Below are 21,867 nucleotides of genomic sequence, written 5' to 3'. Positions count from 1 at the left end.
ACACACCGCCACACACTGCCACACACTGCCACGGTGATTAAATCTGAGACAGAGATGGGCTGTTAATCTCTCAGGGCCGTCATAATTTAGAGAAAAATAGGTGTGCGGCACCAATCAGGAGGCTTTGGCCAATCCAATTACTGCAGGCTGCGCAGCTTTAAACGAAGCTGCTGCTGCAGGTTAAAGATCTGTGCTGTGGCCTGTTCGCAGCAGCTGACTGGCTGATTATTATTCTGGTTAGATCTTTGCACAATCTGCGCATCTTTCAGTGCTTCCATGTTTATTTCCAGCACCTTGTTTATTCTAAGCCAGGAAGAATTAAAGCTGACAAAAAAAGGTCCAACAATGTGTACCTAAGTGAGCAGATATCATATTACTATTTGTAGGAACAGGAAATCTCTTTTGGGAGCTTTCTTTAGAGCTACGTTTCAGAACAGGTATAATATTGTTGCAAGCAAACATATCAAACTTTTAACAACTGAAAGAAAAATCTTTCTGAGGGAGTCTTTATTTTTCTCATTCACATTAAAAAATCCTGAACAAAATGACTGAAAGTAATCACATTATTTTACAAAAATCCACCACAAGTTGAAATAAAAATACAAAGCTGGCCAAAATAATCACATTCAAGTTCATATTAAAGTTCAACCATCTCTTTCTTCCTGTTCTGCTCTTCAGAAATGTTTTTCTAACTTACTGGCAACACAAAACAAACAAGTGCAGAAGTCCCCGAGGTAAAAACGTGGAAATAAATGTTTTTTTTTTTATTAAAGTGAAAATATAAGAAAATACCACGAGAAATATCAGTAAAAAAACAGAGTATAAAAAAAAGATAAGACTGACATTAAAATGTTGCTTCTCTTAATGGCTTTGATTTGATCTGAAGTTTCAGAGCAAAAGCATCATTTCTGGCAATTTCAGTATTTTCAAAAGTCTGTTTTCGCTCGATTAGACGCTTGTTGACTTAATCAAAAGAAGTAGTCGTCATTGATCGGGAAGAAAGCTTCAGGCGGATAAAACAGTGTAAACATCAGGAAGCGATGCAGTATTTTCATGCTGCTCTTCTGTCACGCCTTCACTCGGCGTAACTTTGAGTCGTCGACTGTGGAGTAACGAGTCAGAGGTGTTGTTGCACTGTCGGTGACGTCGAAGACTTCGCTGGTTTCTTTCTCAACGGGATTGTTTGACACCAAGACAAAGATGGAACCTGAGCAGCTATTTGCAGTTGTGCTTTAGCGATAATAAACTCAAGAGTAATCCTTCATGTGTTCTGCTTCTACGGCACGCTGCCGGGTAAATTAGCTGGGGCTCAAACGTCAGAGAGCTCGACCCTTTAAAAGCCCCGATGCATCCGTGAACAACTCGCAGGCAGTTTCTGAATGTGCATTACATCTGTTTATGAGCAAACACAGACACGTTTGCAAGGTTCTCATCAAATCTTTTCCACATAGTTACCCGGGAAGAGACCTTCCTTTCCTCCGATTCTGCCCGTCCACCAGCCTGACGCGTCTGCGGAGAGAAACGGTAGAGAAACACGTCATGAAACACTTTCAGTCGATCTCATCAATCTGCATCTCGTTGCTTTCGTGCACGCACCTTCTTTGACGAGATCGAACACATCATTGACCTCGAAGCTGATCTCATCCGTGTCTTGGCCGACATACTGATATAACGCCCGGCAGCGAGGACCCTGAGGTCGAGGCTGCGGTTTAGGAGCAGGAGGAGGTCGCTGGGTGATGCTTCTTTTCCTCTGCTTCCTGTGACAAAGGGGAAAAAAGAACATCCTCAGGACTCATCCCAGTCCGGTCTCATCCGTATCCCAAAAAAGCAAGACATCAGCGGTCAGAATAACAGACCGTCAGCTAAAAAACAAACAAACATAAAAGCAGGGTGTTTGTGTCGTTGATATAGAGTCTTTGACTTTAACCAACACTGTGTGCCACACCCTGAATGGATTAAAGAGAGGCTGTCAGTGATCTTTCTCCCCAGATTTAAGGAATTAATGTGTTTAATCTCTCTCAACCCTCAACATTTATTTAACCAGGCTTTCTGACCCGCCTCTGAGTGCAGCTGGTAGGAACTACTTTGTTCCCAGAACATCCCCCCCAAACCAGCGAAACAGCATCTAGTATGGAAGAGACGATTCAGTAATTCACTTAGAAACAAACAGGTTTCTCTGCCTCGCTCTAACTTTCAGTTACTCGCAGGTTTCAGTGAGCCTCACCTTGGCAATCCCTTACAAACCACACCTTCCTTTCTTTTTTAATGCCTTTTTTTAATATGTCTTACCCTGACATGCCCTGATCAGGCACATTAAGGAAGTCCAAGTTTCGTTGGTTATACTGGTTTGGCGCTGGAGGTCGGGGGCCTCTCTGGGATCCCAGTTTGGGCGGGCCTCCCTGGAGTGGTCGGCCCTGCTTTTGCGGGGAGGAATACGTGATATCAGCTTGTGGGTTATGAGGACCTCTGGGGAATTTGGCTCCGCCGTTCTGATGCGCTGAGGAGAGAGAACGAAACGTGTGCTTCAATAACCGACCAGCAGTACGATGGTAAAGACTCAGAACGGCCCATTTCAGTGTTATATGACACGACAGTTATCACTGGTGCCTTTGCTGGTTTATTGTTTTACAGCTTCACATGCTGCAGCCATATGTCGTATTGAACGAGCTTTTATTTATGACCTAGACGTACAAAGTAAGCAATCGGCAGCTCAATAAACATAAAGTAAAAAGGATTATGATTGAAATAGCTGAAAAGTTAATCAAAATACAACAGAGTGTAAATACTGCAGTACTTTTTTATGTTTCAATAAGTACACCCACTCTTCCTATTTAGTTACTTTGAGCCACTGGAAGGGTTTTTCCACATCGAAAGGCTGTGGGTGGGATAACAGGTGAGTAGTGGCTTACATTTGGGGGCTACGTGGTTTCTTCCTCCTCCTCCTCCTCCACCGTAAGACGGAGGAAATGACTTCCTGGTTGGCTCTAATCAAAAGAAGGGACAGTTAGGATGCTTATACAGGCAGCATTTTATTTACTATTTAAATTTGCTGTTACTTTTGTTGAGTCTATGCGGCATCATGACTTATTTTAACCTACTAGAGGATTTGGGTAGACCATCTCCTATTGTGACAGACAGGGTCTTCCCTCCAGGTTTGAGCTGGGCCAGGTCTCCAGGGCCTTTCTGGAACACTACTATTCTGGTGCCTCCTCCACCCCAGCCCTCCTTCTTCACTCTGAACTCCAATCTGAAGCAAGAAGAACGAGTGTTAGTCACCCCTGTGTGTTTTTACTCGTGCCAACAAAGGCTGTGTGTTCCTCTACCGACCTGTCACCGAAGGAGATTGTCAGTTTTCTTTTTGTCACTTCCTCGTAGCGTTTGGAAAGCAAACTGAGGAACTCTGTTTTAAAGTTGGATTCCAGCAAACTGTCATACTGGGCTTCGTGGAGGATGAAGAAATCATCCTGTCTCGTACTAAGAAGGAGAAAAATACCATGAACTCACTCTTGCTGAAGTTTAAAAACAGAAAGAGGAAGCAGTACGGGCAATTGAAACACTGAAAGACATTCAAGGAAGCGTTAAAATAGCAGCAAGAAGAGAGCAGAGGATGCAGTTACATTTTTCACTTCAGTGCCAAACAGACTAGCAGCAGTAAGAAAATACACAGGCTACATAAAAATGACAACTTTTAGTAATGAATGTCTGTTAAATTAGATACACACCTGAGAGAGACACTGCTGATGCTTCCAAACTCCATCTTCCGCTTTAGTACTTCCTTTATCTGTCCTTTCTCGGGTCCTTTCTTCACCTTCTCTCGGCCAATCAGATAGATGCCTTTCGGGGTCAGGATCAAATCTCTCTTGATAGACTGGGTTGAGGAGAGAAAAGGAAAGCGGGTGACTCTGGGGACAAGGTACGATTCAATTCAATTTTACTTATACAGCGACAAATCACAACAACAGTCGCCTCAATGTGCTTTATATTGTAAGGTAGACCCTACAATAATACATACAGAGAAAAACCCAACAATCATATGACCCCCTATGAGCAAGCACTTTGGCGACAGTGGGAAGGAAAAACTCCCTTTTAACAGGAAGAAACCTCCAGCAGAGCCAGGCTCAGGGAGACAACAGCTACAGAGGACAAAGCACATTTTTTCTGAAGTCGACAACAAGCAAGAAAGCGTGAATTTAATTTCTTTTATAAGTCTTTTAAGGCCTTATTGTTGAAGAAACTCAACATAGAGTACGTTGCCAAACTTTTGAGCCACCCTTCATTTCCTTATTTTTATCAAACTGGTCGTGAGCAATAGTTTTCCAGACTTTCTGAAGGTCTTTCAGTTGTTTTCTTTGGAGACTGGCTGCTTGTGCCTGACTGTTTTCAGAGAAATGCTTTTGACCTGTGACTCATTCAAGCTTGTTGAAACACATAACACATAAAAATGTCTTTTATCAAGTTTTGAAAAATGCCTGAGATAACACAGTTTGATGGGCATAAAATAGTGAGGTGTGCAACGTGTCCTTAAAAACAAATTGAGGATCTGGACAATGAATGCACAAATGTACCACCAGATTTTATCCATCATGAAACACTGTCTGCAAAGCTTTCGATTGACAGTGGCTTCATGTTTGAGGATGACAATGATCCAAACTGTCAATACGGTAAAAAGCATACCTGCTCTGCTCTGGACATAATAGAACATGATCAGTCGTGGACTGGCCTCCCCAGAGCCTCGACCGCAACACTGCTGAAGCAGTGTGTGATCATGTTGATGGAGAACAGAACAAATGACGGCCAACATCCAAAGAAGAGCTTTGAATGTCCTTCATGAAGCCAAGAAAAAGAGCTATTCCTGGAGACTACTTAAAGAAAGCTGCCCGGGATAATTCGGGTTGAAGAATAAAGGTGGTCACAGTAAACTTTCAAGCTTGTTAGAATGGTAAAAACTCACTTTTTGTCTTTTATACTATTTCCATGTATGTTTGGAACATGTTTCAATAAATCACTACTTTCCTAGCAAAATATAAAGAAATGAGGGATTGGCTCAAGACTTTTGCACAGCGCTACAACTCTTTCCTTGATTGGACGAAACCAGAAGAATTCCCAAAGCTTCAAACCTTGAACCTGCGATCAAACTTGTTAACCGAATCAGCGAAGTCGACGCGCTCCCTCTTGGCGAGGAACTGCCGCAGCTCAGGCCTCTGCTCCAGCCCGAGGTAGTCGCCAACGAAGTTCCTGTTGATGCTGTTCTTCCTCCGCTCTTTGGAGTTGTACAGGATGTCTGAGGCTGCGAGTCACAAGGAAGGACAAACATTTATAAAACCAACTCAAACTCTTTGGTGCAACCTGTGCGGAGAATCTCGTCGTTCGTGTGACTCACCCTCTTCTCTCATCTGTTCGTACTTCTTCCTAGCGATGAATTTTCTCCAGGCTTTTTGAATGATTCTGGCAAAAGTGTCAAACTTCCTCTCTCTCATCTCCTCAAGCAGAAACAGCTGAAAGGCATATGTGCATGAGTATTTCTGCAAGTTTAGTGTATGTTGAGTGCAACATTTCTCTGGTTAGAGCAAGGTGACCTTCGATCCTCCCTTAACTATGCTGCAATAGGCGTAGGCTGCTTGGAGATTCCCAGGATGCACTTGGTGTTTCTTCTTCACTCCCCTTTTATCACTCTCTCCGTGTTTATGCACCGCTCTACATTTAATCATGAGTTATTATTCATTTCTGGCTCTCTGTCACAGTGGGTCTTTTGTCCCGTCTTCCTCCCCCTGAGTCTGTCAGAGGTTTCTTCCTGTTAAAAGGAAGTTTTTCCTTCCCACTATCACCAAATCCTTGCTCACAGGAGCTCGTCTGATTGCCGGGGTTTCCTCTGTATTTTTGTAGGGTCTTTATCTTCCAATATATATATTTCAATATATGCCAGGTCTCTCTTGGAAATGAGATTTTTAATCTCAATGAGATTTTTTACCTGGATAAATAAAGGACTAATAAATATAAACATTTTTTATAAATTAAATGGAATTAAAGTGGTTAATGAACCAGCTGCAGCAGCATTATTAGCTGTTGTCACGCTTGCTTCGTTGAAAAACACAATGGCAACAACATCCGCATGCGACAATGTCAATAATACACTTGCAAAAACTTCCCCCGACATCTTGCAGCTATGTGGAGGTTAGAAAGTAGCTGTGGTCTGAACTTTTTTTAATCTTTGAAGCTATTTCAGTGCCTTTTCACACTAACATTTCAGCGCAGCAACATTAATATCGTCCTGCTGAGATGAGTCAAAAAACATGCAGCATAATCTTCTCTGCCTTCATCGCAGCTTGCTCTTTACCTCACTGAGAGGTACGACAGCTCATGTCTTGCATGCAGTGTGAGCTTTTCATAGGTTTTCAGTCTTTATTTGTAAAGCTGATTATGTTACAACACTGGTTAGAACAAATATGCAACCTGAGGGAATAGAAAATATGAAGCGCTCCGTACCGATTCAGGGTTCTTCACGAAGACTTTGGTGCGTCCCATCTGGTACTGATCGTTATCCATGTTGACGGAGCGGAGGAGGTGAAGCACCCCCTGCTGCTCTGGACCTCTCCAGCACGGCCACGTTTCGGCTGTCAGAATGGCGTACCTGGATTTAAAAACACCAAACAAACAAATCACAGTGAGAGCTGTGTTTCTTTTTTCAGGCAGCGATTCCATGAACACACACGATTAAACTTACCTCATCAGAAATTTACTGAAGAGTCTCCGATAAGCGAATCCAGCCCTTCGTACGCGGATGTTTTCCCGCAGTCCGAGGTATTCTACTTGATGCCTGACCCTAAAAACAGAGAGCGCCGCTGATCAGCAAACATTCCCTGTGAAATCTTTCAGAGTTCCTCAAAGCGTGACGGCGAGCATTCTCACCTGCTCTCCTCCCAGTCCTTCGGCCGCTTTGTCTCATTGGGTTTGATGCAGCGGATGTAATGCGGCGTGCACTTCATCAGCGTGTTCACCAGGTCGTTCGCTTGTTTCTGCGAGGGAAACAACAGCGTGAGATCAATGTGCTGCTGCACAAAATCAACCATCTTTGTTACAGATTCAAAAACTCACCTTGATCTTTGAACCTGCCGTGGTCGGCCTTGCTTTTTTATCTGTGTTGAGGTTTTCAGGGAACAAGCTACGGATGAAGTTACTAAAGAGACAATTTTTTAGTTAATACATTGTTTTTTTAAAATTACGCCTTCAGTGCAACAATCAGACCAGTACAGGAAACTCACAATTCACTGCTCTGCATGAGCTCGATGAGGTCGGGGAAGAGCACGTCCCGATTTCTTTCACAGAAGCCGTTGATATCATACGACACCTGCGATGACACCAGATATTTTCACTTAAAACCCCCCAAAAAACAAGTCTTTGATGTTTAATTAGCGCCACATCGAGCAAACACCTTACCTTCCCGGCGTAGTGATGTATAACAAAGCCGGAGTTCCAGCTGTTGAAATGTTCATGCGTCCCCACAGCAGCCTGCAGTTTCTGCAGCAGAGTGCCATCTGCACCCTCTCCTTTGGCATGCATGGTGGCACACACATCATCCAGCACGCTCATTATACCCGGAGGGTTCTGCAAAGAGACGATGGCTTTTTAGCTGCTTTCGCCTGCGATTTTGTTCTTAAGAGTTTTGATAACTTTCAGATAAACGGATAAGAAATATCTATTAGAAATGGATACAAATTAGCACACATGCAGTTATATAATACTAAATGTTTCGACATGGTAATCACCTGGGAACTTTTCATAGTAATGTCTGTGAATTCAAATTTAAATTAGAGGTCACACGTGTGTAGAGCTTTAATATGAGCTTTAAAGGCCAGAATAGAACTTATATAAAGTTACTTTTATACAGTAGTTTGATTGAAAGTCTGATGTCTTTAGATCGCATGTAAATCACCATTTTTATTCATCCAGTCAAACACTTCAAACACACAAATTCATACAAGGGCATCAAACTGCAGCTCTCCACCAATGCCCCGTATGTCTTCTCTTCTTTCCCTTTTGGCTTTTGGGAATATCACATATTATCTGATTTACTGTGAAAATAAAGATCCTGAGTTTAAAAGATCCCCAAATGTGCAATAAAACTTTTCCAAAAACAAAACACAAATGTTACCCCCGATGTTGCTGCTACATCTTGGTCACGTGACCTGATTCTTCCTGTTGTGACCCCGAGCGCTCTGTTCTTCTGTTTTCACTGTTTTCAGGAAGCAGAGCACCAAACTCTCGCTGCTTTAGAGGCCCACTTGTTTTCTAATGAGAGGCACTTTTACGCGATCTGCATAAACCCTCCGTCAGTCATCGCGTTTATGAGCTTACCAGTTTATTTTCAATAAGGTCGCACACAATCTTGTTGTTGAAGTACTCGATGGGCGTCCACTTGATGCCCTCCTGAACATATTCTTCCTGAGAGACAATGAGAGCAAAATATCTGGTTTTAGGACATACAGTGAAGAAACAATCCGGTCCTCACCACCTGTGGAGTCAAATGCATGCGCTGCACAGTGCAGCTACCTGCTCAGCCTTCAGGGTGAGTTCGATGAAGATCTGTTGCAGTTTCTCGTTGACAAAGTTGATGCAAAACTGCTCAAAACCGTTTCTCTGAGGAAGCAAATACAACACAGTCAGTAAGAGATGAAACAAATCCTGCTATAAACACACATTTAGTCTTTTAGCGGATGTGTGCAAAGGTTAAGTATCTGGAAGTTATGAGAAGCCTAACCTGGAATATCTCAAAGCCATAAATGTCAAGTACTCCGATGCTGAATTCCTCATGTGGTTTCTGGATGGCTTTATTTATAGACTGGAGAAGTAAGGAAACGAGACAAATGCAAAGAGCAGATGAGGTGCGTGAATACATGTCAGCTGAATTAAAAGCAAATGTTTCATTTTCTTTAGTCTGTTTTTGCTCAGCTGCATCATCAAGTGTGAATACCTCCACCAGGTAGTCAAAGAGGCGTGCATACAGCGCTTTGGCCAGGGCGTCTCGTGTGTAGTTGGCCTGCTCCTGGTTCAGGGTCACGTTAATGGACTCGGACTTCCCTCCCCACTTTGAATCCATCTTCCGGCTGGTCAGCTTGTCCTGCAGACGGTTGGGGTCGATGCCCAGCAGATAGGCGGGGAATGCGAGCACTGGAGCAAACCGAATGAAAGTTGTAGCTCAATCGTGCCAAAAATGGGCTCGTAAGATTCAGATGTGTTTTATTATGCCTGAAAATATATTTTGCCATAAGCAAAGACTTCCTATGATGAATTAATACTAGACAGAAGCCAAGGGAGGGTATAATTGCCTGCTTTGGATGTAAACACCAATTATCTACTGAGGCAGTAAACAGGGAAGTCATCTGTGTGTGTAGAGATTCTATTAATTTGTAGGGCGTGTGCCGGGGGACGACCTTTGTTATGGTGATCTCCAGCGGGAGTATGGCTGCATGTGCACAGAAGAGCGTGTTTGCAAAGAAACGTATGCGTCGGCGCGTGTGTGTGTTGCACTCACAGTCTGTGCTTTCCACCTGCCCATAGTTGCCAGCTTCTATGAAGCTAATGTTTCCCAGGTGGAGGATACCCGCAACGATCTGCAGCACCTGAGTCTGGATGTCACCTGGGATCCCAATCACCTGCATGGCCTCCTGAAGAACAAATCCAAGAAGAAAGTGTGACGGCAGCAGCTTCACCCGAACGTGAGGGGATGTCAAGCAGAACTACTTTACTTCCACATTTTTTTTCCTGCCAGCAATCAATGTAGACCAGCTAGAGCCACTATAATGGGTTTAGCTACAAAGTATTGATCAGACTTTCCAAAGTTTGCTGAACACCACTGGATCCCACCTATACGTGTGAACAGTCCTTCAAACAGTGATAGCGTACCATAGTTTCCTGGAAGTCTTTGCTGTCGTTGGTCCCATCCACCTTGTATGTCCCGGACTGGTTGAGGTAGTAGTAATAATCAGGAGTCATGATGCCCAGGGCCTCTCTCTGCTGAGCGCTAGCTCCCTCTATCAACTGGAAGACAACAAAGCAGGCACAGCGGGAGTCACACACACTGGCTTCATTTTTGAATGTGGATCTTGCAGCTTAAGAGGAACTCTGTGTTTTTTATATCGTTTTTTAAAAGCAGTTGCTATTAATCTGCGGTTTGCGCTCGTCAGACTCTCACCTGATAGTAAATGTGGAAGTTCCTCTCGTTCTCGTTCTGGCTGACCACTCTTGACTTCTCGAGCAGAAAGTTTGATATTTTTCCACCATCTGGCTCCCCTCCTCTGCTGAACTGGATCTCAAAGTATTTCCCCTGATTAATGTAAAAATCAAAGTCAACACTTGGAGTTGAGAAACGAGGCTGCGAGGGACCCTGTCCTCACTCTTTATTGCAGATCAGTCAGTGTCAAAATTTGCTTTCAGGATGAGACAGTCCTCAAATGATGCGACCGTTTCCTAAAGATAAACCACTTCCATGTTCACTACATTTATATGAGTCAGAAAATATATGCGTGCATCTGACTGCACTCTCAGTACACAAGAGCTGTGATGGTGTACAAAGGGTAACAGGAAATATAACTAATTGCTCTTCTGATATCTCATGCTAAAGCTGCAGACATGCAGGTTAGGGTGGTTTATAGGTGTGATATCACATCATTAGGACCCTTCTTATGAGAAACCAGAATGATTGCAATAAAAATGTTTTTGAAGTGTTGAAATAAATGACTCACTCAAGTCATAATGAGGCTACAGGCACATATGTGGCTCTGCACAACCTCGCTCTGCCGGTGTCTCGGCTTGCTCTGCAGTGCTTTGAGACAGCTGTTATTATTTACATGCTAATATTACCTAATTACCTTAAAAACATCATAGTACTGTGTTATTCCAATGGAGCACTTCCCTCTCACTCCTAGAATCTCCGAAAGTAGCTCAGGGGGCGGAGCCTTTAGGACTCTTTACATTGGTGCCACCTTCCAGTTTGGATTCAGGAGACAGACACACACGCTAGTTTTAAGATGAAAGCTTTGTTTTTTTTGATAAAGCTTATAGATAAAACTGAATCAGGCGGGTGGGGGACTTCCAAAAATACAATGAGCACTTGTTCTCCGCTCCCTTCTTTTCACTTCCCGTCTGTTTATGTGCTGCTACTGTTGGTGCCACTACACTTTGTCTTCCCTCCCACAGAGTTTGTTTTTCCTGACACTCCTGGTTCTACTGGAGGCCTTAAAAGGGAGTTCTTTCTCCCCACTGTTGCCAAGCGCTTGCTCACAGAGGATTGTGGGATTGCTGAGGTTATTCCTCTAATGAATAAGCTGATATTTAGCATGGGTACTGTTTATAAAGCTAACATCTTAGCTTTTTTACAACTAGCACACTTAGCAAGCTAAAGCGAGTGCTCTTCCAGGTAACCTCGTGTGCTTTTGTCCCGTCTTCCTTCCCTCACCGCCAGCCGGTCAAAGCAGATACCCGCCCCTCCCCCAGCCCGGTTCTTCCAGAGGTTTCTTCTTGTTAACAGGGAGTTTTTCCTTCCTACTGTTGCCAAGTGCTTGCTAAAAGGGTTCATTTGATTGTTGGGATTTCTCTTGGTTACGGTTACATTGTAAACTGGGGTGTAGATTTACCAAAGACATTTAAGTCAAGCTTAAAACAGTGAAGGATCCATAAATAGTTGAATAGTTGAAAGGGTTCAGATCAAGAACACTGGGCGTTTATTTGTGAAAAAATTATACGTGACTGCTGAACTCTTGAATGTTTTATTTTGGGCCATGGGGTTGGGTTTTTTGGTTTTGTTTTTTTTAAATGAGCAGGTATATTACTTAATGAGAACTTCATAGAAAGCATCCACACCAGGTCTTCACGTAAAAAAATCATACTTACAAAGCGACTAGAGTTGTTGTTGCGAACAGTCTTGGCATTACCAAAGGCTTCCAACAGAGGATTTGACTGCAGGATGATTTCCTTTACATGCTGCCACACACATGCACACAAACATTAACACAATACCAGACAGTGAAAAACCTCCACGCCGCACTGCAGGAAGTCTAAAGGTTTTTTGACTCATTTTGAGAAATTCAGACAAGGCGGAGCAAGCGTACGGTCTGTACCTGCACTTTTGATCCTCCTCCAGATACTTTGGAAATGTAACCCATGATGTATTTGGCAGCCACTGTCTTCCCAGCACCGCTCTCACCGCTACCGCAGCCACGTGAAAATTAGCAGACAACACAACACAAAGCCATATTTTATTGTCATATGTACCTCCATTGCACAGCACGGGCATCATCGCGGGAAGCAGAAAACTCACCTGATGATAACACACTGATTCTCCCCGTCAATCATCATGTTTCTGTACATGTTGTCAGTCAAGGCGTAGATGTGCGGTGGATTCTCATACTGGGCCTGTAGAGCGAAACGGTTTGAGGTCAGTTTGAGTAAAACGAGCGTAGGGCAACAGCAGGCAACAGGAAGAACCTCTGCACCACATATGCCACAAGTTTAGAGAAGTCATGAGAAGACGCCGATGAAAATTCACTTACAGCTCCTTGATAGAGTTCAATCTCTCTGTCAGTGAAATAGGGCATCTGTTTGAAGGGGTTAACAGATATCAACACAGGGCCGATGTAAGTCTGGAGAGGGCGGCTGAGGAAAGTTTGGGGATGAAGCATAATATGGTTTAAATATGCACTTAAACAGAGCGTATGTACATTAGACGTTTTGCCACGTTTAGCCACCTTCAAATAGACCCCAACACCCCATCTTCTAAAAGCTTCCTGGGGGGCAGGTGTCACTCATTCACTTTGCACGTAAAACAGAAAAAAGACAAAGCTGGTACACGCTGGCACCATCAGCGCGCTCACCTCTTTCAAACACCAACACCGAGGCTGAAGCAAATCACAAATTTCAGCTGATACTCGCACTGTACAAGACAAGTCTGAACCAAAATGTCACGGTGACATCATTGCTGACATATATCACTCAAAATGCTAATGTCAAAACCTGCATGGTGCTCAACCGACCTGACTAACTACCCACGGGGCCAACCTGCCAGACGGAGGGAAGGGGGAAAATAGTCAAAGTCATGATAACCTAAATAAAGCCATATGTGACAGAATGACCAGTATAGTTATTTATCAGTTCACTTCCTTCCTGATAAGACTGGTAAGACCGCTGCATGCATTACCCAAGGATCCCATGTTAACACGAGAGTAACTCTAACCAAAGACACCGGACGTCATTAACAAACAGCCTCTAATCTATGCGAGTCATTCTCGAGATAACATCACCTCGTTCTCACTCAGGGATTTAACATGGATGGTTTTTTCCTCTAAATATGGCTTTGACGTTCAGCTGTGCTTTCAGAAGACGGAAGTGGGCTGTTGAGTCACACGGTGAACTCAGAAGAGGAAGAGTGAATTCCTTGTATTTATGCCCATATATGTTTGTTTGGTTGTCTGTGAATTTGTGTTTTGACCAGCACGTCTGTGGGTGGATAAGAAGACTTTGTACACAAATATGGAAGAAGGCCATTTCAGCAAACTTAACACTTAGAATTGGAGTTGATTTCTCACTTCATGCTTTCACGTTCGGGTTGTTTAGCGTGATTTAATGTGAAGATAGAGCAGATCATGGGGACGGTTCCAATAGAGGCCTTTAGTTCCTGTCAGGCTGCAGGTACGGTTAAATTACAACATCAAACACAGCTGGCAGCTTGTAGGATACAAAGATGTAGTCGTCCATGTATCTCTTCTTCAGGTTGTCCACGATGGCGTCTTCGGTGATCTTGGACAGGAGGACCATGTCGTCCACGCCGCTTTGCTTGACATTTTGACTCTGCCAGTGGTACTTTGCCTGAATCGCACAGCAGAGGAAGACTCAGTTAGTAATGACATGTTGCAATAATCTTTAAAAGGACATTTTACTCAAGCTGGGTTTCCTCATCAAAGAAACTACCACACGCTGTGACGCAGCGTAGCTCAGCTTACTCTGTGGCTGAGCGGGAATTTGACCCAGAAAAATAAGCATTTTGAAACAATATTAGTGTTTGTTGTAGAGACGATAGCTTTAGAAAGAAGTGTGGACATGACAAAGAAAGGAAGGAAACAAACAAACCAAAAAAGAAGCAAAGGAAGAAAGACACGTGAAAAAGGAAAACTGGAGGCCACCGATGAGCGAAGATTTCTAATGAAACAGTTTGAAGCGCACGACAAGCTTTGGCATCAGTAAAGCCAAGCTTTAAAACATAACTACCAGTGTGGTTATCATTACAGGAAGCTTGGGGCTCGTTACCAGGAAACTGGTCACAGATGAGGTGAGCTCATTTTCTAGCTCGGACGTTTTAGAGAAACTTCTTCTAATTTGCCTCAACACAATGCGACGCCTACACAGGAGGCGAAGATAGCGATGAAGCGGATGCCCAAACTTCAGTAATAAACTGTTTGTTTTCACAGTTTTTCAGCTTAGGAGCGCTCGCCTCCTTGTTTTCTCACCCTGAAATGTGTTTGATGGGTGAAAGCTGGGGGAAACACAAAGGAAGTCTCTGGGACGGCTTTGCCTCCCATCCAAAGTGGGTGAAGAAGAGGTTGAAGGATCCAGCCAATCTGTCACTTGACCATCTCGGTTATGACCTCTTTGTTACTTGGTGAGCTTGTTGTGCTCATCTATGCCCTCGATGGGTGTCATCTCTACCTCTGTCTCTACATATCATGAAGAAAAGTGCTGCACATTGTAACAAACTGATCTCATTTCTTTGTGTCTGAGCATCACTCAGGGGGGAAAGAAGTCATATTTCATTTGATTTTTTAACATCTTGCTGGTTTCTGGTTTCAATCCCTTCTTATGGAAAACAATAAATGCTTAATTAGCCACAAATATGAGCAAAACGTCTACTAACAGCTTCTGCTGATGCTTCATCAACAACAAGTTCATTTTTAGCTGATCATCATCATAAAAATAGAAACACAAAGTTTAATTATGAAACACTGTCAGGCTGCAAACTCTGACAAAGAAAGATGCATACAGATGCTGAGTGTGCGACGGGCATGATTAAATATTCGTGTCTTAAATAAGCACAGCATGTATGCGCTGCAGTTTAGTGTGCTTTTGTTTCTGAATTTAAATCCCCTGAGAGGAAAGAGCGGGCGGAAGTCACAAGTTTAAAGCTAATTCACGAGTCTCTTTTTTCTCATATACGTGTCAGTACTCACACCCTCTGCGCATAAATCATAAATCAGATATGACTCTGACGCAAATTCCATTAAAAAGACCCAAACTATGCCAAAGCTGGGGACTATTTTTAGCCGTGGATCAATATGAATTTGCCCTGTAATGACTGTTACAAATGAACGCGTCACGCACTCGGACAGTGCTGCTGGCAGGATGAGTTCACAGCTTTGGTGCCTTTCAGTGACCTGATGACAACACGACTAGAAGAGAATTACCAGAGATCAGCGTCTCTTTAAATAGAACTCAAATACGAGATTTTTATGTTCTGCAAGATCAGAATCTGCCATCGTCTTTAATATTTTACTAAAAGAGATTAAAGGTTTTGATGTGGTGTTGATAACCTAATGACGCATCTACTGATGAGCTGATACACATCGTCGTTGCTGGTTAACAGATTGTTACACACGAGCAATTAGTGCGAGTTTGCCTGTTGTCCTGTCTCGATGGCAGATGGCTGAACCTGATTCCACTGGAGGTTTCTTCCTGTTAAACAGGAGTTTTTTCTTCCCACTGTTGACAGCTGCATGCTAATAGGGGGTCATCTGATTGTTGTTGATGCTTTCTAATACTGAAGGATCTTTTCCTACATTATTAAAATGCAAAACATCTCGAGGTGACTGTTGTTGTGAATCGGTGATAACGGGTAAGTAGATGCCATTTAACTGAGATCAAATCCTCTGCTGCCTACAGTAGCTGACCTCCTTTAAATCTTACATCATTTTTAAACGGAGTTCAGGAGTAGGTTTGTAGGACTGGAGAGACTATTATAGAGGTAAAGTTATTAGTTATGTTTATACAACCTTAAACTCAACATTGTTCACCAGGAAGAAAAAAAACATGTTCCTGTTGTTTTTTTTTTTAGCTGTGATGACATCACACTAGTCTTCAGTGAATGACTGGCCGCCTTTAACAGAAAGAAAAGTAATGCAAATATCCAACACCTTAAGAACCACAAACTACATGCCAGTCAGTTGCGGTGAGGTGTGGTTATCAGCAGAAGTCAAATCTCAAAAGCTTTCCACATCAAACCGGAACTTTCTGCACAGTTGTTTAAAGAAAGCAAGAAAAAGACGACCCTATGATGCATTTGACACTTCTCATAATTTATTTCTGTCGGCATGATTTTGTTCCTTTTCTTCCTTTGCCGTCATGTGTAAACAGGCGAGGGTGACACAGATTTGAAAGCTTTTGTCACACTTGAGATGCTAATAGATAAATGGCTTGGAGCCTAAATGTAAAGGTGGCGTGTAAACCGACAGGGAGCCGAGTGAAGCTGGACGTGCATTTTCACTCTCTTCCCTCTTGAAACTGCTCGTTTACCTCCATTTGTCAGATGTGGCTGCTGGTGCAGCTACCACTACTGTGCGATCCTGGATGTGTGGAGACCTTCTGTGTGCAAGGAGGAAGTGTTGTGACAGAAACTGCAGGCCTCTCCTGTAGTCCACTTCCCCTCTCACACCTCATTGCTGCATCTTGTGAAACCCTCTAAACTTTGTACATGCTACCAGTTCTCTTCCTGCAGCTGCCTGCAGCTCGGTCTGTTAGCCCCCCTCGAGTGCACCACCTCTTAAAATCCTCCCTTTAAATTCAAATTCATCTGTCTTTTCTGCTTGACTGGTCACTTTCTTACTCTGTCTACTATATTTAAAGTTTGTACCTGTGCCTCAAACTGAAATCACACAGCACTGCTTTGAGCTCGACTCTGTGAGAAAGTGAGCTTGTCCCTGAAAAAGAGGAAACATCACCCTGCTGCTGTGAAGGAGATGAATTCCCCTCAAGAGATCTTATCTCATCTCTTCAGATGCCAAAACTCACTTTAAAGCACAAAAAATCCTCCTTTGGCTCTTAAAAAAAGGAGAGAAGTGACATGAAATTCAGCTCCTGTGAGCTGTCGCACCTTTGTAAAAGAAAACTGACTGAAAACATACAAAGGCATCATGTTTCGCCCTTTCAGCCGAGAAAACAACAGCAAATAGGTAACTGAAATGTACAAAATGTTACAGCTGTTGAGAGCAGATGCAGGTGGTTGTACTGTACCATTGTTCCCGCGGGCCTCTCTCTTCCTCAGCCGTCCACTGTCCAGAGAGATGGTGTGGGGTTTTTGCGCGTTGTAAAAAAATCCACAGGTTGACCTTAGATTGCTGCCATCGCACAACCAGGACAGCCAACAGCAGCCAGCACCCTACAAGACATCCAGTACAGCATTCAAAAACCTACTTCCTCATACTCCCACCGGCAGCGTGTGTGAAACAAGAACTGCTCTAACACACACATTAACTCACCGCACGAAGCTCAGCCGCTTACTTCTCTATTCTGTGTTCTGTCATGCTTGGAGTCGTCAGACGGGAGGATGAAGAAATGACGGCCAGGTCCACGGCACAATTAGTCAGTCCAGTTTGCCTGCCGCACAGCAGGCGAGCGTTGACGGCAAGCGACGCTCATCCGCAGAAAGGGGATAGTTATCTTAAATCAGTTGCCAAATGATGGTGTTTCAGCCGTGTGTTAGCGGCTCCACCCAGGCTGTGGTTGCTTCATGTAGCGGCTTCTCAGTGTTTGTCTTGTCAGAGAGGCTGCTGCCTCCAACGCCCATAATAACAGACGGGTTCATTCAGAGTCTACTTTGTAGTGTGTGAGTGGAGGTGTCAGTTGCTGGTTTTCCTGTGTTTTACGTCAGCTGGATCGAGAGTCTTTAAAGCTCCTGCAAGATGCGCGTGCCAGCGCAGGGTCAGGTCTCATTCATTCACGGGCGGGTTCACGAATCTTTCAGATGTGGGGTTTCTCTGTGATTGCACCTCTGATTGTTTCTCATTATTGTCAGTGCGCTCCTTTTTTCGCTCTGTCTCTTTCTAGATCAGTTTTGAACACGTGTCGTTTAAAGTCACGTTTTTCTTAGTTTGTATTTAGTTTTGTGTCTTTGTGGTTGAAACTTTACTAGTGTGTTTGCAGCTGTTTTAAAACTTTTTGAGGTTGTCTTATGAGCCTTCTTTTAATTACTTCTACCCTTTTCAGGTGTTGCACATAATATATTGCGATGTGTTTTGCATGCGGCCATGTCTCCTGATAACACGGGACCGCAGAGTCGAATGCAGGCCACTGCATTTAGGCCTGTGGTGCATGCTCAGCTGCTCGAGCTGTGACCTAAACCAGCGGCCTTGATTCCTTTTAAATTTGTTCTAGATCCTCGTGCGGGTGTAAATTTCAGTCAGTGCTTCTAAAGCTCAGAGGAAGAAACTGGCCTCTAAAGTGAATTATTCGCCAGATTTCTGAAGTGTGACTTTTTCTCTCTCCGAGTGACTAAATGTTCTACACCCGCTTCACACGAGGACCAGAGGGAAAGCAAGAGCGAGCTGCTGCTGATTTTAAAATCCTTTTAAAGCACTTCACGGTCTCGCTTCAGTGCCTGTGTTTCTCGTGCTCGCAGTGTATGAGCCAGCGCGGGACCGTGAGCTGCTGGGACAGCCAGCCAGAGGAGCTGAGAACAGCTGGAACTGTTGAAGTCTTTAAACAAACATCAGCCCAGCGTTTGAGTCTGATTATTCCACCTGTTTACTAATTGTTCTCTTTTATTTGATGTCCTATGATCGGCCTATAGACAATTATTGGTGTCCATTTCTTTGATTTTTAAAATCCCAGCATTTATTTATATCTCGCCTTTCTTGGCTTGTAGGTTCTCTCTGTAGCACTAAGCTTTACTGACGTTCATAAAATCTGTTACAGAAGTTTTACTGATTATTCTCATCCAACAGCAGATGGGTTTTGTCAAACAGCAGTTAGGTTCTCGATCCATCCATTCGTTTCTCCTTTTCAGGGTTGCGGGGGGCGCTGGAGCCTATCCCAGCTGTCTTAGGGCGAGAGGCGGGGTACACCCTGGACAGGTCGCAGGGCTAACACATAGAAACAACCATTCGCTCTCACATTCACACCTATGGGCAATTTAGTGTTTCCAATAAACCTAACCCCACTAACTGGGTGTCTTTGGACTGTGGGAGGAAGCCAGAGTACGCAAACATGGCGAGAACGTGCAAACTCCACACAGAATTGAACTCAGGACCTTCTTGCTGTGAGGCAACAGTGCTAACCACCATGCCACTGCTGCCCGCCTCTATCCATATCTATCCATAAGAAAGGATATGTACACTAGTGTGTGTAAAGCTCTCTGAGTGCTCTGTTAGAGTAGAAAAGCAAGAAGTAGAAAAATTAGGAGAAATATATCTACATAGATAGATATAGATGTATGTATACACGGTGGCACAGTGGTTAGCACTGTTGCCCCACAGCAAGAGTTCAATTCCACAATCAGGCCGGGGTCATTCCTTGTGGAGTTTGCATGTTTGTGTTGGTTTGTGTAGGAATTTATAATATATATATATAAAAAACACCCAGCACGCCCCTGCGGGCGGTTTATCCTTCAAGCTCGGGTCCTCTACCAGAGGCCTGGGAGCTTGAGGGTCCTGCGCAGTATCTTAGCTGTTCCCAGGACTGCGCTCTTCTGGACAGAGATCTCCGATGTTGTTCCCGGGATCTGCTGGAGCCACTCGCCTAGCTTGGGAGTCACCGCACCTAGTGCTCCGATTACCACGGGGACCACCGTTACCTTCACCCTCCACATCCTCTCGAGCTCTTCTCTGAGCCCTTGGTATTTCTCCAGCTTCTCATGTTCCTTCTTCCTGATGTTGCTGTCATTGGGAACCGCTATGAATTCGGTTCCGAATGACAGCTTCTCGTGGGAGATATGAAAGTGTCAGCACCACAGTCCAGGATGAGACAAGAAACATCCACGAATACATCACGAAGATGGCCCCAACTGACAGCGTGCTCAGTGAATACCTCAGGCAGCAGAAACCCAAGAAAGAGGAGGAAGGCGAGGAACCATCATGGAAGGACAGGCCCCTGCACGGTATGTACCACCGGCAGATAGAGGAGGTGGCTGATATCCAGAAATCCTACCAGTGGCTGGACAAAGCTGGACTGAAAGACAGCACAGAGGCACTAATCATGGCAGCACAAGAACAAGCTCTGAGTACAAGATCCATAGAGGCTGGGGTCTATCACACCAGGCAAGACCCCAGGTGCAGGCTGTGTAAAGATGCCCGAGAGACAATCCAGCACATAACAGCAGGGTGCAAGATGCTAGCAGGCAAGGCATACATGGAACGCCATAACCAAGTGGCCGGCATAGTGTACAGGAACATCTGTGCCGAGTATAACCTGGAAGTCCCGAGGTCAAAATGGGAGATGCCCCCAAGGGTGGTGGAGAATGACCGAGCTAAGATCCTGTGGGACTTCCAGATACAGACGGACAAAATGGTGGTGGCTAACCAACCGGACATAGTGGTGGTAGACAAACAGGAGAAGACGGCCGTAGTGATCGATGTAGCGGTTCCCAATGACAGCAACATCAGGAAGAAGGAACACGAGAAGCTGGAGAAATACCAAGGGCTCAGAGAAGAGCTCGAGAGGATGTGGAGGGTGAAGGTAACGGTGGTCCCCGTGGTAATCGGAGCACTAGGTGCGGTGACTCCCAAGCTAGGCGAGTGGCTCCAGCAGATCCCGGGAACAACATCGGAGATCTCTGTCCAGAAGAGCGCAGTCCTGGGAACAGCTAAGATACTGCAGGACCCTCAAGCTCCCAGGCCTCTGGTAGAGGACCCGAGCTTGAAGGATAAACCCACCGCAGGGGCGTAGATGGTGTTATATATATATATATATATATATATATATATATATATATATATATATATATATACATATTCCTCCCACAGTCCAAAAAGATGCAGTTAGTGGGGTTAGGTTAATTGGAAACTCTAAATTGCCCATAGGTGTAGATGCGGCAGTGCGAATGGTTGTCTGTGTCTATGAGTTAGCCCTGCGGCCTGTCCAGGGTGTACCCCGCCTCTCGCCCTAAGACAGCTAGGATAGGCTCCAGCGCCCCCTGCGACCCTGAAAAGGATAGGCGGAAGCGAATGACCCCAAGAGAGATCTCTCTCCATATATACAGAAACTGAGAGGACGCTTTGTTCAAATTTCGAACTGGTGTAAAATTTGTTCTCATGAGTCATGTGGTTTCCTACATTACATGCTTCACTGAGTGAATGGGTTAAATGCAGAGAGGAATTTCCCCACGGAGATCAATAAAGTATGCATTATTATTAGTATTATTATTATTATTATTATTATTATTGTTGTGGATCTGCACAGAAGTTTTTTATTTAGACTTGATTATTGTATTAAACCCTGAATTGAACACGAGGAAAATGGATGGATGGAAATTCCACTGCGTTCACGCTGCTGTAGCGTTTCTTAGTATTAAAGAATCTGAGCAAACTAAATTTTCTTCGGCTTCAAATAAATAAAAATGTATCATAAAAATGTTGAGAAACTTTTCACCTTTTTTCATTATTTTAAAGACAGACTGGTAAATGGATGAAGTCTCACTGAGACAAAAGGAAGAGGTTCTTGTCTCAACTTTTCCGTGACAGAGGGCAGATCCAGAAATAGACGAACTGATGATCTAAACCTCGGGCGGGATGACACATGGTGATATTTTAGTCCAGCTGTGTGTTTGCAGTGCAAATATGTACAAATATGGATGACAGATTTTAATGACAGAAACCTAAAATAATAATAAGAAATTTA

At 44.0% G+C, this 21,867-nt stretch overlaps 1 protein-coding gene across 2 annotated transcripts; it reads right to left on the bottom strand.

The window, feature by feature from the left end:
* Window positions 1-485: 485 nt before the first annotated feature.
* On the bottom strand, window positions 486-17,816 carry myo1f (myosin IF). Of its 2 annotated transcripts, none has more exons than XM_031758650.2 (29): window positions 17,514-17,816; window positions 17,269-17,413; window positions 13,729-13,857; window positions 12,546-12,635; window positions 12,314-12,408; window positions 12,114-12,201; window positions 11,887-11,976; window positions 10,190-10,321; window positions 9,901-10,035; window positions 9,530-9,662; window positions 8,969-9,165; window positions 8,756-8,836; window positions 8,548-8,634; window positions 8,353-8,439; window positions 7,435-7,602; window positions 7,260-7,345; window positions 7,093-7,174; window positions 6,907-7,013; window positions 6,722-6,820; window positions 6,484-6,628; window positions 5,381-5,495; window positions 5,118-5,287; window positions 3,723-3,868; window positions 3,328-3,474; window positions 3,099-3,247; window positions 2,910-2,984; window positions 2,290-2,497; window positions 1,597-1,757; window positions 486-1,509 (listed from the first exon to the last, which is right to left on the bottom strand). In XM_031758650.2, exons 2-29 carry the CDS (start codon window positions 17,269-17,271, stop codon window positions 1,433-1,435), a joined length of 3,282 nt encoding a protein of 1,093 aa, XP_031614510.1. In that variant the 5' UTR covers window positions 17,272-17,413; window positions 17,514-17,816; the 3' UTR covers window positions 486-1,432. The 2 variants fall into 2 exon arrangements, with proteins under 2 accessions (XP_031614510.1, XP_031614511.1); XM_031758651.2 differs by having other exon boundaries at window positions 17,536-17,816.
* Between the last annotated feature and the right edge of the window lie 4,051 nt (window positions 17,817-21,867).

The sequence above is a fragment of the Oreochromis aureus genome, linkage group 17 (assembly GCF_013358895.1).
Source record: "Oreochromis aureus strain Israel breed Guangdong linkage group 17, ZZ_aureus, whole genome shotgun sequence".
Classification (NCBI taxonomy): Eukaryota; Metazoa; Chordata; class Actinopteri; order Cichliformes; family Cichlidae; genus Oreochromis; species Oreochromis aureus.
Note: the sequence above shows the minus strand (reverse complement) of the source record. Positions and strands in the feature narration are given on the sequence as shown.